This window comes from Falco biarmicus, chromosome 8, assembly GCF_023638135.1.
Source record: "Falco biarmicus isolate bFalBia1 chromosome 8, bFalBia1.pri, whole genome shotgun sequence".
Classification (NCBI taxonomy): Eukaryota; Metazoa; Chordata; class Aves; order Falconiformes; family Falconidae; genus Falco; species Falco biarmicus.
Window position 1 is genome coordinate 45,622,664 of NC_079295.1, and position 16,976 is coordinate 45,639,639.

A 16,976-nucleotide genomic window follows, 5' to 3' on the forward strand; every position below is an offset into this window, starting at 1 on the left:
GAGCCCTTAACTAGATCGTTAGAGGATTATCCGCGCCCTAAGCAGCCGCGGGGCGGGGGGGGGAGGCGGCCGCCCCGTCCCGTTACCGAGCGCCCCCGGGGACGGCGCCGGTGGGAGGCGCCGCGCGGAGCTGCCCGGGCACGACGGCGGCTGGAGACGGGTCTGCGGGGAGAACGGATCGGCCAGCGGAGGGACCGCGATCGGTACCGGGCCGGGGCGGAGGGGGGGCGCAGGGGGCTCCGTCTGCCGCCCTGCGGGGGCCGGTGGGGAACCGGAGGCTCGGTCCGAGCCCGCCCCCACCTCGTCTTCCGCGGGGGTCGGAAAGTTTGTGCCCGTGGGGGGAGCTGGGGGGTGGGGGGAAAAGGTCCTCGGGTCTCTGGCGGGATCGTACCCCCAGAGCACGAGGGGGCTGACAGCGGGCTGTCCGGTGGGGGAGCGGGATTAGCGGCGCGGTGCTGTGGGCAGGCGGGGTGTCGGGGGTGGGAGCAGGCGGGGAAGGAGGGGAAGGGAGGGGGTCTTTCTGTGCCTCCGCACTGATGGGCTCAGCTTTATCCAGGGCTGTAATCCCCCCTGCTCCGGTAATTAAAAACTCCGCATTACAAGGAAAACGGTGTGCAGGGAAATGTAATCAAGTCTGGAGGGGCTTAACCATCTGGTAAAGGTTAGGACCAGCGCGGCGGGGGACGTGGCCGGGGGATTTGGCAGCCGCCGCGATCCGGGCTCCTCTTAATCTACCGCGGGGACGAGCGCAGCATCTGCGGGGTTATACCGGTGCCCTCGGCAGCGATCGGTCTCACGGGAGCTTCCACCGCCGTTAACGGGACCTCCCCGGAGCGAGCCCCCTCCCCAGGTGCGTCCGTCTCCGGTAGACCTATTCTGGCTATTCTGGTGTGGCACCGCGGCCCGGATTGCATCCCGTCCCCGCGCCCAGCAGGCCAGCAGGGAAAGGGTTAAGTGGCCGCCGGTGGCCGCGGCTCGGCCCCCCCTGCTCCAGGCAGGGCCCCCACTCCGCCGCCCCCGGGGGCCCGAAACTCCTTGGAAGTGCGAGGGGCGAGCGAAGGCGAGGGGGGGACGCGGGGGCGCGGGTGGGACCCCGCGCCCCCGACAGCGCTGTGGGGCCATGGGTGCCTGGGCAGGCTCCGGGCGGGGGCAGCTTTTCCTCCGCTGCCTCCTGTTCCTCCTGCTGGCCGGGCCCCCGGCACCGCGCCCGGCGGGTGGGCAGCTGCGCTACACCGTGCCGGAGGAGCTGGAGCACGGAGCCTTCGTGGCCAACCTGGGTGAGGACCTGGGGCTGGACGTGTCCACGCTGTCAGCGCGGCGGTTCCGCATCGTGTCACGGGCCGGGGCCAGGCAGCACCTGGAGGTGAACCTGGAGAACGGGATCCTCTTTGTGAACGAGAGGATTGACCGGGAGGAGGTGTGCGAGGCCGGGGGGACCTGCCTGCTCCACCTGCAGCTCCTCGTCGAAAGCCCTCTGGAGCTGTACCGCATCGAGGTGGAGGTGCTGGACATCAATGACCATGCGCCCACCTTCCCCTGGCAAGAGTATGTGCTGGAGGTGGCTGAATCCGCTGTGCTTGGTGCCCGCTTCCCACTGGAGAGTGCCCAGGATCCTGATGTGGGTACCAATTCGGTGCACACCTATCGGCTCAGCCCCAACAGTTTCTTTTCGCTTGAGGTGCAGACACGCAGTGATGCCAGCAAGTTTGCAGAGCTGGTGCTGGAGCGTGCCCTTGACCGCGAGCAGCAACCCGCGCACCGGGTGCTGCTCACTGCTCTCGATGGCGGTGTCCCCGAGCGCTCAGGCACAGCTCATATCCTCGTCATGGTGCTGGATGCAAATGACAATGTGCCTGCCTTTGACCAGCCCTCCTATAGTGTGAGTCTTCCTGAAGATGCCCCTGCTGGAACCCTGGTCATCCAGCTCAATGCCACTGACCTGGATGAGGGCCCCAACGGGGAGATTGAGTACTCCTTCAGTGGGCATGCACCCCCGCGCGTCCGGGAGCTCTTCCACATAGAGCCCCAGAGTGGGCAGGTGCTGCTGAAGGGCCCTCTGGACTATGAGCGGGCAAGCCTCCACGAGCTCTACGTGCAAGCCAAGGACCGTGGACCCTCAGCTGTGGCCGTGCACTGCCGGGTACTTGTGCACCTCCTTGATGTGAATGACAATGCACCAGAGGTGACCCTCACCTCTGTGTCCACACCCGTGCTAGAGGATGCCCCACCAGGCACTGTCATTGCTGTCATCAGCGTTCTGGACCGGGACTCTGGGGACAATGGGCGTGTGAGCTGTGAGGTCAGCCCTGATGTACCATTTGAGCTCCGTTCTTCCTTCCGCAACTACTACACGCTGGTCACCACACAGGCACTGGATAGGGAGGTTGTGCCTGAGTATAATGTAAGCATCACAGCACGGGACATGGGCTCTCCAGCGCTGCTGACACGCAGCACCCTCACCGTCCCAGTGTCCGATGTGAACGACAATGCCCCACGCTTCCTCCAGCCTTCCTACAGCGTCTACGTGATGGAGAACAATGCACCAGGTGCCTCCATCTGCTCTGTCAGTGCACTGGACCCTGACTGCCAACAAAACGCCTATCTGTCCTACTCCATTGCTGATGAGCACATCCATGGCATGCCTGTGGGCACCTATGTGTCCATCAACTCAGACAGTGGGCACATGTATGCCCTGCGCTCCCTCGATTACGAGCAGATCCGCAGCTTCCAGATCCAGGTGCAAGCACAGGATGCGGGTTTCCCCCCACTCAGTGCCAATGTCACCGTCCACATCTTTGTGCTGGACCAGAATGACAATGCTCCAGTCATCATTTCCCCTATGCCACGCAATGGTTCCGTGGCCACCGAGCTGGTGCCGCGATCAGCCAGGCCTGGCTACCTTGTGGGCACGGTGTCCGCAGTGGATGCAGATGCGGGGCTGAACTCCCGCCTCTCCTACCAGCTCCTTCAGGCCACTGACTTCACCCTCTTCAGTGTGGCACCAGACACTGGCGAGCTGCGCACCCTCCGCTCTTTTCTGGAACAGGATGCAACCCAGCAGCGGCTGGTGGTGCAGGTGCGGGATGGTGGGCAGCCAGCTCTCTCTGCCACCGTGTCCCTCCTGCTTTCTGTGGTGGAGACCATGCCTCAGACTCTCTCCGACTTCAGCGAGTTCAGCCTCCCCCCTGAGGCCTCCTCATCCTCCCCAGTCACTCTCTACCTCCTTGTCTCCCTGGGCTCCATCTCTTTCACCTTCCTCCTTGCCATCCTCATCCTCACAGCCATTCGGTGCCGCAGAGAGCAGCACTCCTGCCAAGGTGACAGCTGCTCACTGTCCCGCTGCCACTGCTGCCCCAGGTCCAGATCCTCCTCTGATGGCCTGAAGACATCCAACCTGATGGTGCAGCCCCCTGCAGGGACCACAGCTGCCACCTGCCTTGATGTGCCTGGGACTGGCCCCCCAGGCTACTGCTACAAGGTCTGCCTTGGTCCTGAGTCTGCCCAGAGTGACTTCATGTTCCTCAAACCCTGCAGCCCCCCACGGAACAACGAGAAGGACCCCAGTAAGCGGTCCCAGCTGGGCCACCAGCTTCAGGTCTCCAAGCAGGTAACACTGTGCCTGGCAGTGTTTATCGGCACTCTGCGGGTCCCCCCAGACCCTTCCCTCAGCCTCTGCCATGAGAGAAACCAGGCACGGATTTTCCCAGAGAATAACTCGTGCCTTTGACCAATGCGGGAATTAGGAGCTGTCAGGCAGTGGGAAACTCCACCACTTCCTGACAGGGCTAGCTGAGGTGAGAGGAAATCCCTTCCCGCCACCTTTTGCACCCATCATAGGCAATGGAGGTGCTGCAGTGCTCTGGGGAGCAGGTGGGGTGGTGGGGGTGGCATCTCCTTTGTGTGGGTGAGCAGTTCACACTGCAAAAGCCTGATTGCAGTGTCCCACTGCTTCAGCCGGGGCTGCTCCTGGTCTTGCCAGCACTGCTCATGTCCCCAGTTCTGGCACCTAGGCCTGGCCTGTGCTGCAGCAGGCTGTGCTGCCAGGGAGGGGGGTGGGGTCTTTGGGGTGGGATTTTGATGTCAACATTTGTTAGGTATTGAAATGAGGAATGCCTAATTTTCCCGATGAAAGACTCTTTCATCGAAACACGATTACAAGGATGGAGAGTGATGAGGCGTCTAATCCACTTACGTTTGACTTTAATAAAACAGCCCTTCCAAGGAGAGCCCAAGATTCGCTGCCAAGAGGCTCTCCCCACATGTCTCCTCGAACTGCTGGACTCACTTCTCTAATATGTTAATGGGATTTCCCCCTAGTTGTTTGCAATCCCCCTGGGACATCGCGTATGCAGCCAAATTCCGTACCTCTCACCCTTTGGTGCCTGAGACCTGGGCTCACACCTGCAAAAAAGGCTTTTTAAAATTAACAGAAATAGGAGAAGCCCCTCTCCCTCCCCGGAAGGACAGACTTTGACATTTAAACTCCCAGACGCCCCAATATCTCAGGAGGGTGGGGAAGGTCCAGAACTGAGGCTGGTTCAACACTGCCTCAGTTTCCTTAAAATCGGAACATGTTGCTTGCTTCTCCACAAAGGGCATGGAGAAAGAGGCAATGGGGGTCCTGCATCCCTGGCTACTGAAGCCTTGTGCTGGCAGGTCTGGGCTGCTTAACAGAGGGTCCCAATAACCACCCTTGCCCTTCCCTGTGTTTTCCAGATCAAGCAGCCCAACACGGACTGGCTGCCTCCAAGCACACAGCAACCTGCCCTGAAGAGGTACCAAATCCAGCACTGCAGGAACAGAGGGAGCAGGTGGAAGGGGGCTGTGGGGACAGGGATGTTATCTCTGATGCAGCTTTGAGTTGGTCTCTTCTCTTTAGCTCCCAGAGCCTGGAGGACATGGGGGGAAATCCGCAGAGCCCTCCAGAAGGAGCATGAGAGGCTGTGCACACTGGTGACCCCTGTCTCTGGTTAGTATTGGGGCACCGGGGCTGGGAAAACCAGACCTTCTTGTCACTTGGTGGAGGTGCTGTGGGGGGAACACATCCCTGTTACTAGCAGCGGTAGAGGTTTGTGGGGTGGAAAGGGTGTCCAGGCTCAGAGGGGAGGTCAGTGACATATGGGCACAGGCTTGCATGCTGGGACATGGATGTTACTGTCTCACTGAGCTATGGGTGTGACCTCCCCTGAGCCAGTCTTATGCTCATCTTTCCTCCAGAGTTTCAGAAGGCTTCAACAGGCACGAACAGCATCTGGACACCCCAGTACAGCCCCTTGTACCCAGGGCACATCGAAGCCCTGGATTATCAGCACAATGTCTATATCCCTGGCACGCCCACCCTACTCTCCAGTAAAGACGGGCCCCTCTTCCTGAGCCGGGAGAACAAGAACAGCTTCTCCACCTTTGGCAAGAGGAAAAAGATGACAACTTACAGTGACATGCATGACAGTGTGGTTATCAACAATGACCTGAAATAGTGACCAGCACTGGGCCTGGGTGGCTCTGCCCAAAGCCCTGGGAATCATTCGCATTATTTCAGCTGCTAGGTCCACCCACAGCACACTCCATGTATGGACCACTCTGGACTTTGTGGGGCTGCTGGGATAGTGGCTCACCAGAGTGTGGGGAAAGGATTTAAGGACAAAAGACTGAAAAGTGATGGGGGGGGGGGGCAGGAGGGCATTACTCCCATCTCATTCTGCAGAGCTATGTTGGCAGTAAGTGCTATGGGGAGTCATATAACCAGATTTAAGCAAATATGCCTTGAGTTTACCTATTCCCATGTCCCCTTAGGGGTTGTCCATCTCTGTAAACATTGTCACTTCTTTGTCTTGTTTGGCTGTGTGAATGTATTGAGCTGCATGTCTGTATTTCTGTCCCAATAGGCATGGAAAATGTATGCAGACCAAGCCTGGTTCAGTCAAGCCTGACCTTATGTACTGGGACAGAGACCGTTTCTCTGTCCCTGAGATCCAGTGGGATGTGTTGCATGACCAGAGCAGCCATTGGTGTCTGTCTTCTCCAGGAAATGAGTGCAAACCCCAGCCATTTTGGGTGCTGCCCTTCAAACCATGACCCAACACTTGCAGGGCTGGAGACCCAAAGCCTAGAATACAGGACCAGTCTTTGCTTCAGGAACAGCATGGGCTGGAGGACACACAGGTTGGATGGCCAGAAGAGCTGAAAGCTTAAGCAGCTGAGAGATGAACAAGGTGAGGCCCTGCTGGATAACTCTCTTAGTTCAAGGCAACATCATCTGAACAAAAGACAGTTTCAAGCCATTGGAGAGGGCCCCAGTGCAGGTGACAGTCCTCCTCCTTCCTCCCCCTGCCCTCACCTGGATCTCTGTTTTCCCCAAGTCCTGAACACCTGGGGAACCCCTGCACTGAGGGACACACCTGCACAGGACAGATACCTCCTGCTGTGCCCTGCTTCTCTTTGAGGACTTTTAGCTGGCTGTCAAGAGCCCTCCAGGGCAGAACTCCAGCCCCAGAACAGTCTCTCCCCTACCCTGCCCAGCCTACACCTGTCCACCCAGTCTGTTTGCCACCATTGCCAATTGCTCCTGTCATGGGACAGTTCATTTCCAATCCATCTGTGCAGAACATGACAGCTTTTTCTAAACCAGGTTTGTTTCATGATGTCTGATTTGTACCAATAAATTGTATTTTAATAGCTCACCCTGGCTGCTGGCTGTCCCTGAGCTGCATATGACAGCAGGAATTGCTGTCAGCTCTTGGAGCAGAGCTCTTGGCTCCAGGAGATGTGTCCCCCTCTGGCCTCCTTAGTTGTTGGAGCATCCCAGAAGAGCTCACTTTATTCACTTCACCTGGATACTGGGGGCTCAAGGTCCCCTTCCCTCTTTCCCTGGATGCGGGAGAACTTTAGGGTCCTGTCCAGGAGAAGCTGTGTGCTGGAGATGTCATGCAGCATCTTGCTCTATGCTCCAGCTTGGGCAGAGACTCTGCAGGGATTGGCAGCAAGGTATGGGCATAAGGAGCTTTGAACTGCTGGGGAGAGGGGCTGGATCTGGCAGTAATGGTTTGCTGTTGGTATTGTGCATTGCTTTCTATGGTTCACTTAAGCTTTCCCCTGGATGCTCTCCACCCACCAGCTTGTCTCGGGAGTCACAGAGATAATCTGGATGTGTGCCAGGTGTAGGGACCAACTGCCTGGGAACAGGCCAGTCAGTATCAGCTGGTGGGATGGCTCTCAACTTGATGTGGGAAGTGGTTCAGCTTTGGGTGAAGCCCTGAGATGGCCACACCATGGCTGTCCTTCTCTTACCCCCTGCTTACTCAGCGACTGGCTTGGGGAGGCTGCAATGCGGCTTTTGGGATTAACCCAGAAAAGCCCTTGTCTACAAGTGGGCAACGTGCTTGTGCTCTTTAGTGGAAGCAGGAGGCAGGGAGCACTCAAAGCAGCCCCCTGGGAGCCAGCGACTCAGGAGGACAGTGTCTTTGGACATGAAAGGGACCTGGCTGCTTCTGGTGACTTCAGTCCCAGCTCACATGTGCCTGGCTGTGAGTAGATGAAATATTCCCTGTCCCAATTAGTTGGTAGGATGAGGGATCTTATGCTGAGTGCATTCTTCAATAGCCTCTGCAGAGGGTAAAAAAAAAACCAAAACCAGACAGCCACTGCCTGAGACCTCTGTAGAGCGTTAGCCTGTTTTACTCCTTCAAAAGAACAAGAGAGTTATGCAAAGTGATATAATAAAATTAATAATTGCCTTCAAGAAGTAACAAAAGCGTCAAATAGATCAGATTCCCTGTGGGGCAGCAAGCAGCTCCCTCTCCTGGATTATCTCTGGCGATATCTTCCCTGCCATTTTCAGGTGAAGCTGGTCAGGCATTAGGAGAGGGCTGCAGCACCTCTCCTGTGAGCCCTCAGCCGTTCAGCCACAGCCCCTTTGCAGCAGAGCCAAGCCATTAGCTATATTTTAGCTTACAGAGCAAAAGCACCTGGTACATGTACTTCATGGTATCCAGGAACTAAATGAACACATGGATCTGGCATTTTTTATCAGATTCCCAAGTGTGGCTTCCCATAGGGAAATTGGTCTCAAAATTGATCCCCAAAGCCACAGGTATTTGAAAGTGATGCTTTACATTTTTGTCTTCGGAAATTCTTGGGGTGGAGCAGCCAAGCAGCCAGCTTTTGCCACCTCCCCACAAGTGTGTCACTCTCCAGTGTATTTTCTTGGCATTTTTTTAACCCCTACTACCACGGCTCAACTGATGTCCAGTAAATTGCCTCCCTCTCCATTACTCCTGGCCATCCCCAGCACAAGAGATGAGATAGATACGCACACGTCTGTGCCTCTTGCTGATCCCCAGGTTTGCATGTTCAGGTCAGGCCTTTTCCAAAAGAGATTTGAGGGTCAATACAAAGCCCACCTAGCGTCCTGACACCCCACGTTCCCTGATGATCTCCTTTTACTTAGTTGAAGGAAATCCTGGGCTGACAAGAGCTCAGTTTCAATCTTTTCTCTCAATCAACACATTGATAAAAAGGAAAATAAAAAGGAGCTTGCTTTAGCAGAGAGAGGATTTGCTTAAACCTAATTCAGCCACACTACTACCCCTTCTTCAAAGGGCATGCCTGGTCAGAATCGTCCATCTAATAGATGAGATCTCTTCTGAAGAGCTCCCATAGGTACAGGGTGTCATTAAAAATGCAAGGTCTTTGCCCTATAACCAGTTATTTTTACAACTCTTCCTGTGCTTACAGTCCTGCACAGTTCATGAGCATTAGCAAGGTTCTGTAGTGTGGTAATGCACTGGGCATGAGAGCTGCTTTGGAGACATACTAAACAGAACACTCTCTGTATGCCCCTCTCATATATTCCAGCTCTCTCAGAGATCCAGAGGCATATCTGGCTTTCAGGGACCTGCCAGCCAGTGTGAGATTTGCTTCTACAACAACGGGAAAGCTGCCATGTGGTGCACTTGGCTGAAAAACGCTGCAGGCCATGCTAGGCAGGCCCATAGTGCTTCTGGGCAACAGCACAAATAGGGTTTTTTCATGCTCTTGCTATTGTTGAAGAGACTCTTTGGATAGACTTATCTCTCTGTAATGACTTGAAAATATGTACCAGAGAGACAAAATTAATCCAGAGGTAGAGAGAAAAGAGGACAAAGAGGAAGACCTAGAGGGGCTGGTGCTCAGCTCTACTTTGGTCTGCCATGCATGAAGTCAAGTAGCAGCTGGTGAAGCTCCCAGAAACCTTAGCAGGGACACAGCACTGGCATACAGTCAGGTTAGGCTGGGTAGAGCCAGGGATACAGGCAGTTTCAGCTCCCCAGAGTGGTCAGTATCAGCAGGACAGCGCTAAAATCCATGGGGACCACTGGAGTCTGCTCATTGACCTTGGAGAGTCCTGATTCCAGCCTGAAGTCTGTGGCACTTAGTGGCTAATTACAGTCTCCAAAGATGGCAGGGCTTTGTTTTCTTCTCTTCTCACTTGCAGATGATGCCAGAACAAACACACCTTAATTTAGCCAAGACGGGGTCAAGGTCCATCCTGATTTCTTTTCAAATTGCCTCAGTGTCTTAAATACCTCCCTGCACTCACTGTACAGAACTGCCTGCTGTTCTTGGCTGGATCGCCTCCTCCTGCTTCCTTTTTGAGCTCAGTAGATATTTTGTAGAAATAAATATCCTTTAGTTTTTGTCATAATAATTTAGCCTCTGCCACACTGAAAAATGGTCTGCATGGTTGTCACGTGCTGATTTTGCCTGCTCCTTTGCACCTCTTTTTTTCTTACTGCTCTGAAAAAATCAGTTGCCAACTCCTCCACAGAGATCAGATGAAGAAACAGGCTGGGGCTAAGTGAAGCTTTTGCCTCCCTGGTTTGCCTATAATGTGTTTTCAATCTAAGTGGTGGAAATGTCACTGACTCTGTTTGCAGTGTTCACTCAAGTGAAATTAATGCTTCCTGTTAGTGATAATATGACTTAATCAGCTTAATTATTGTGAGACATAAGTAGACACCTTTGTGCATTGAATAACTTACAACATACTGGACCAAAAAGCACGAATGAAGGCTTTGAAAATAAATTAAATATGACCTCTAGTGCAGTCTGCACTTTGACTAATGATTTGCCTCCTATGAAATTTAATGATTTACAAATCTTACATTTGAATAAATGATACATTTTTGCATGTTTTAAACAATAGCAGTGATTTTTATTTCAGCATTCGGAATTCAAAGTGTTTCTCCAATGCCAGGAAGCAGGGCAAACAAGTTCATGTTAAACGGATTGAAAAATAAAACATTTGTGCAGTCAACCATCAGAAATACATCCAGAGGAACTGCAGGCATTTGTGATAAGATATTTATTTTAATTCATTGCTAGGAATATCTGCAACAACAGGTGAAAAAATGCATCAGAAGAAATGAAGAGAGCGCAAAGATTCCCAGAAGGTTCACTAAGGTCTTCATATTAAATCCGCTCATTTCAATAATGTCTACAACAGAAAATATCATTAAATAGCTCCAGAAATGTCTTATCATACATTTTGCCTGCACAGAAAACAGATCATACTTATACTTTTTGCTTACCTAAAAAGAAGTGGGAAAAGCAACCATCAATCAAGAAAATTATTACGAGCATTAGTAGGATTTATGATAGGCTGGGATGCAGAGACTCTGTGATAGCAGACTGCACGTGAAATAGAAAAATTGGGGTTAAATTGCTATGTGAACCCAGAGAAAAGAGGAGCTGTCTGAATTTGTTCTGTTCCATTGCAATGAGTCACTGAATTTCTCTATCCAAATCTTCCCCTAAAAAGCACTGGAAATCATTGTGGCGCAAAGACAGATCTCTACAGGGTTTTTTTCAGCCCAAGTCTATCTGAAATTCAGAGGTTAGAGTCTAGCATCACAGGGAAGCCTGACTAGTCTGATGAGTCTCCTCTTAAGTCCATGTTCATATTTGCTGGTGTTTTAACTAAAAGCAAATATTTTTCATACTGACAAGGGTGAGAGCTGAGGGCTCTAGGCTTTATTTTTCTGTTAAAGAGCTGCTGTTCTTTTGCACCCGGTTTATCACTGCTCTTGTGCTGCAGTTTTTCAGTCTGTATTGACTAAATCTCCAAAGTTCCCCTAAGTACAGATACTCCATCCAGGTATCTAAATGTAAGGAGTTTGACCTGAGGCCGAATCCCACCTGTAGGATCCCTGTTGTCCCCAATCTCCTTCTTGATCTTTCTTTAATATCATTTACCAGAAGTGGAGATAAAGCCCTATGTGCCCAGCACCTGTCTGTCAGTGGCATTTTATCAGAGACCAGAGGAACATATTTGGTATTTGCTTTGAGTCTCCTCTAGAAGACCAAACTCAGGAATGTAATCCTGAAATCAGACCCTGAAACTAAAGCTTAATTTTTCTATTGCCAGGAAATGCAATGTTATATTCATTTTGCTTACCTAAACCATCTTTTCTTCCCCTTAGTTTCCCTGTGCAAAATAATCTGGTAGTTGTCCCAGTATGTAAGGAGATCTACAGCTGGGGTTCAACTTTTTCCCATGTTCCCCAAGAGTCCTCTGGTCTGGTTGTGCCACATGACATGAGCCACTTGACTTCCCCAGTGCCTGTCAGATGACACTTACCATGATGGTTGTATTCCTTTGATATCTGAACAGACTTCAGCATGCTCCTACTGTAGTTGCAGGGTCCACCCTCATGCCCTCTTTTCTGCCACTCTTTTGGCTCAAGTTTTATATCTGTTATAGTTTACTGGTGAGGATGGATCAAATCTGACCCTGCTGTGAACAGAAAGCAGACCCAGTCACTTCCAGGCATCCCTTTCAGCCTCAGTCATCTTGTGAAACAATGAAGATCCCATGCTGCAAACTGCCAAAGCCCCAGTAAAAACTGTGCTCTGTCCATGTTACCCACATGCTGCACAGCACCACCAGCACTCAGCTGGGATGAAACCATCCTATCTGCTGCTGCTTGTGTCTACTGAGCCATTTTGTGTGCAGTGTTGTGGTGTCTGAAAACCAGGGTGAATTTACACCTGATATCCCAGCTGACCAGCAAGACACTTCCAGTCTTGCAAGGGAGGAACTAGAAGATCATGTCTGCTCCTTCTGTCTTGGAGACCATCAGGGATGAGTTACAGACTTTGGTTTAATGTTATATCGTCTTTTAAAAGATGAAAAAAAATATTAAAACTTGGATCTGAGCTGCAGGGACAAATCACAGCACAGAGCCTGGGAACAAAATGGGGACAGTCCTGTCTTCCCTCAACCCTTCCTTATCTAGTAAAGCACTGTCTGTCTGCTAAAGGAATTAAGAAGGAAGACCACTCTGGCAGCCACTTGTGAAAAGCTTGATTCTGTTGGCATTGAAAATTGTCCTCACAAAGAACATCTATATGCATACAGTAAATGGAGGTGTAGTGGGAAATGAGTCCAGCAAAAAAATCATGGAAGTTTTTGTTGTCTGAAGGTGGAATTCAAGTGAAAAGGAGTGGGGGGGAAGAAGAAAGAAAAATGAAACAGTCTTCTCTCTGTATAGATTGCATTTCTGGAGAAGTTCTGAATCTTGCAAGGCATAACAGTTGTCTGCTCAGAGGTTCGTTCCCCAGGGACTTTGCCTGGGATAGTTTCATCCATTTATCCCTGACTCCTGGCATCTGCATAACATGCTCACAGAAGAGAGTTATTAGTTTAATTTTCTTGTGAATTACAGCAGAGGCAGAGAGAATTAGGAAAGACTTTTTTTATTGTTATTATTATCATTACTTTTTGTTTTCCAGTTGAGAGATTGTAAATGAGGCTATTCATCCTGCTAACATCAGTAGGGACCCAAACCCAAGCCTTTCTGGGGTAATTGGTTTCTGATGAGCAATCACTTGTAAAACCAATAACAAAAGAAAGAAGTGAAATATAAATTCTCCCTTTACATGCCGAGCTTTTCATTAGGATTGTGTCTGGTTTCTTTCTGGAATTCAGTGGAAAAGCCAAGAAATGGTAAACAAGGCAGTGGACTAGGAGACTATGTTAGCAAAAAATTGGGAGAACAGCATTTGCCTGACATCCTTGGGAACAAATAAAGCAGCTGCAGAATCCCTCAATCTACAGCTTTCTAGTAAGACCTTTGGCCAAACTAAGGCCTTGGGCAGCAACCAGAGACAGCAGATCTCATAAGCATGTGTTTTCATGTGGAGCGGGCCTGAGTGTGCACCGGCCCAAAAGAGACCAAAACGTTGAGGAAAGGAAAAAAATTAGAGACCAGGGAAAGGTGTGCATGCTGCCACCAGGGTGGCTGATGGAAATTTGCAGTTCCTGGTATCTTGCAGTTGGCAAAACACAGTGGACTGTGTGTTATCTGGATTTGTTACAAGGGCTGAGACTGAGAGTCAGGCTTCTGGGGTTTTTTTTGTTTGTTTGTTTGTTTTTAACACCAGTTCCAAGTGAAAAGGCTGCTAATCTGCACTAGCTTTTGTTTTCCTCATGAACGTCATTGGTGCTTAAGGCCTGATTTATTTATTTATTTGTTTGTTTGTTTGTTTATTTAATTTTGGTGGCAAATTATGTCCCAATCTAGATGCAGCTTTTAGTGTTTTCTAGGTTGGGGTTGTGGGGCTGTCATTCATTGGCTTAACTGGATTGCTTGCTGCTTTACAGTGGATTTTTTTCAGTAAAATCTTTTGGTATGCATACTGCTGGTTATTGCCTTAAAGATGAGTAGAGAACAGCAGGCTTGACAAAGACAGAGAATGTTTTTAAGCTCATGTACATAAAAAGGCTTCCAAAACAAGAATGATGCAGACACATCTCTAAGAAAACAAACCAAGCAAAACTCTTCAAACAAATCCACTTTTTCAGCTTGCAAATGCTGAAAGCTGATCCCAAAGAATCAAACACGGGGAGTAAAATCAGTTATAGGACACAGTCCTGGGCAACCTGCTTTGAGCTGAGGGGAGTGGACTAGATGTTGTCCAGAGACGTCTTCCAAATGCAACTATTCTGTGATTCTGTGATTACATGTTTTTCCTTTCTTTAACCTAAAAGAGATGGACATGTTGCTGTGGCCACAGAGAGAAAAGAGACAATTTGGACATTTCCCTTTTTGCATTACATTTGCTTACAACATATAGCCCAATGCAATATTCTGCACAGCTATCAAGAAAACCAGTTTGTTTCACTCATTTGGAACCGAGATTCCAGGAGCCTAGCAAGGCCTGGATGTACCCTGTACTAACCATGCCTTGCTACTGGTTGCACACCAGCCAGGCTCTGCTGACTGCCCCAGCTTTTTGAACTCCCACCTCAAACATAGGCAACCTCGTAATTTTGGTACTGCTTGAGCAGAAGTGTCTTTCCCTGACAATGCCCAGGATCATTCATCTAACCTTAAACATCAGAAGTCTGGGGAATATAAGGCATTGAGAAGAGCTTTTGCTAAGTTTTTGCTAAGACTGTGGTATGACCTAGGAGAGGTGGAAGAGGACCAGCTGGTCCTATCAGTTTTCCAAACTGCCCAGGCCTTTGGGAATCACTGATGACAATTCACCTCTTTCTGCTGGCAATGTGGGCAGAGGTTTGTACTGGATTTGCAGCTTAGAGAAAGCTTGTGCAAAGGGAAGCTTGTGCCTTCCTGTCAAATTGTACAAGGACAACCCCCAGTGCCTAACCCTGCACCCTCATCACTACCAGTACCTGCTTAAAAATCTGTACCAGCAGAAGCAGAGTCTGCATGCGGGTAATGAACATTTTTTTCCTGCTTTGAATAGTGGCTCCCTCCACCCTGATTCCCCACCTCTTTCTCTCTTCCCCAAACACTTCTACATGCCTTTGCTCTGGGGAGGGCTGAGTTCTCGTCTGCATGTATATCTGGCTGATCTTTCAGAGCATGCTTCCATTTTGTCTTTATGGATGTGTCCTCCAAGTGATGAACAGTACAGCTGAGCTTTTCACTCTAAAGGCAATTATGGTGGAATAAGGGAAAAAAATGAGGAAGTTAATCCTTCTGGCTTTGCTTATTTTGTTAGAAGGTTCTACTTTGCAAGTTTGTTATTTTGGATATGCCTTATATTTCCCTTTTTTGAGTTTGTTAATGAGGAAGTCATCACTGAAAATTAGCAAAACAGCAACAGATCATTTCATTACACATTCCTTTAAAATGTGTGTGTTATTTTAAAAGATTTGCTCACTGTGGTGACAATTTGTCAGGGGGACAAACTGATAAGTAATTGAAGAACACTTATCAGCGCAGAAAACAATTTTGTTGCTGTTGTGGGTTTTCCTCATTCTCTGCTTTATTCTGTGACCTGGCCTAGGAAACTCATTGAGGACATATGTGTTTGGGAGGTCTGTGAAAGAAAAAAGAAGATGGCCTTCAGGACCTGCACAGCAGATGTGCAGGAAAGGAAAGTGAAAGAAAAACCTACGGTGTATGGTGAGAGATTTGTCCGATTTAACGGTCTGTAAGAATTTCTGCTGTGCGATATTTGTAGTTGTTGTTACAGAAAGAAGGAAGAAAGATGGGCAGAACACTGAAAACTGGATAAACCAGCCACTATCTGACCAGGAACCCTGTACCAGTGTTGGAATTTCCCTTCATTCCCTTTCTGGTGGGCATTTCAGGAAATCTGTGTTATTAGGGGAACCTATGGGTAGGAAAGAAAATTGCTGGGGGAGCAGGGTGTGAGGTTTTACATGGTTTCTGCCTGAAATTACAAAGACCTCCATCTCTGATAGCCCACACACACCCCCCTCACATTATGCTCACTGGCCATCTTAACACAAGATCCCCCACTTTTACAACCTGATTCTCCTTTCTGTGGCAAGCCATCATTTCACACAATTCTCCCTACTGCAGAGCAAGGAAGAAAGAATTCTTTTTCCTGCAAGTGCATAATTGTCTTACTTTATTTACAGAGGCTGAAATGAAGAAAACTCACCCCTGCACTAAATCTGTTGGGCATGGGAAGCATGGTGAATGCAAGGAAGTGGAATTATATTGTAAATGTCAGGAGCTATGAAAAATGTAACAGACTTTAATATTCTTCTGCTGTTATTGCTGAGAGCGTCTCTCACCTGCATTCACAGAAGTGCCTTTTACTGAGCCCAGCTGCCACTGAGCAGAAAAGATTGCCATGCTTCCTATTTCTTTTTTAAAACCACACTATGGCATGCATCCTAATAATAAATGCACTTTCCCTTCAGACTCTAACAATTAACCTTCAGCTTCAAGACTTAATTTAAGCCCTTAGCCTTTAGGGTTAACCTTTATATCATGCTCCACTAAACTGCAGCCCCAAATGTCCAGCTGCTTATACCTTACAAGTTATTTCTACATTCCAGATTATAACCACAGCCCCTACCTTTCGTGATACCTAATGCTAGCTGGTGCTGAGCCAGCCACTTGGATGCTGCTCTGAAGATGTAAAACATTAACCATGCATCCCTTCATAGTTCACCTTCCCGTGGGGTTGTGTTTCAAGGTAAGTGGTTTGTGTAAGATCCCTCAGAGACCTGCATTTAGTTTATTCAGTAGTATAAACAACCTGTTGCTTTTGTGCTTCTCCCTACAGAGCAAAGAAAAGCCCATTTTATACATTAAAATTGAACGCAGTGTTGCTGAAAGGTCTGTGATGGCTTTTTCTGGAGCTTAAAGCATCGTCATTAGTTCCAGGACAGGTCTCACAGGGCGTAAGCAGTTTCTCCCTGTACATCCCCTTCCTCTCTTAAGACCCTGTGTCAGGGAGGAAGGTGTGGGGTCACTGGCCCTCAGCTCTGCCTGTCTCGCTGCCCGTACTGCCCAAGGCTGGGGGAGGTTCGTGTCAAAGGCAGTATTGCTTTTCTTCATGGGGTTCTTTTAATTTCGCCTCCATACAGCGATTCCCACAATTCAGAAAGCATCTCCGGGAGGGATAACCTGGATCTCCGCCACCCAGTTAGCATAACCCTTGGAAATAAAGGGTTTAAGTTCCAACTCCTGCTGTTTTACTAGGAG

The 16,976-nt window shown here is 49.7% G+C and overlaps 1 protein-coding gene across 1 annotated transcript; it reads left to right on the forward strand.

Annotated features, from left to right (window-relative positions):
* The first annotated feature begins 508 nt into the window (after positions 1-508).
* LOC130153608 (protocadherin-10-like) lies at positions 509-6,680 on the forward strand. Its single transcript, XM_056348686.1, is given in 5 exon segments — positions 509-3,607; positions 4,717-4,775; positions 4,880-4,901; positions 4,903-4,969; positions 5,218-6,680. Coding segments are annotated over 5 exon segments (2,895 nt in total). The 5' UTR covers positions 509-1,120; the 3' UTR covers positions 5,478-6,680.
* The last annotated feature ends 10,296 nt before the right edge of the window (positions 6,681-16,976 follow it).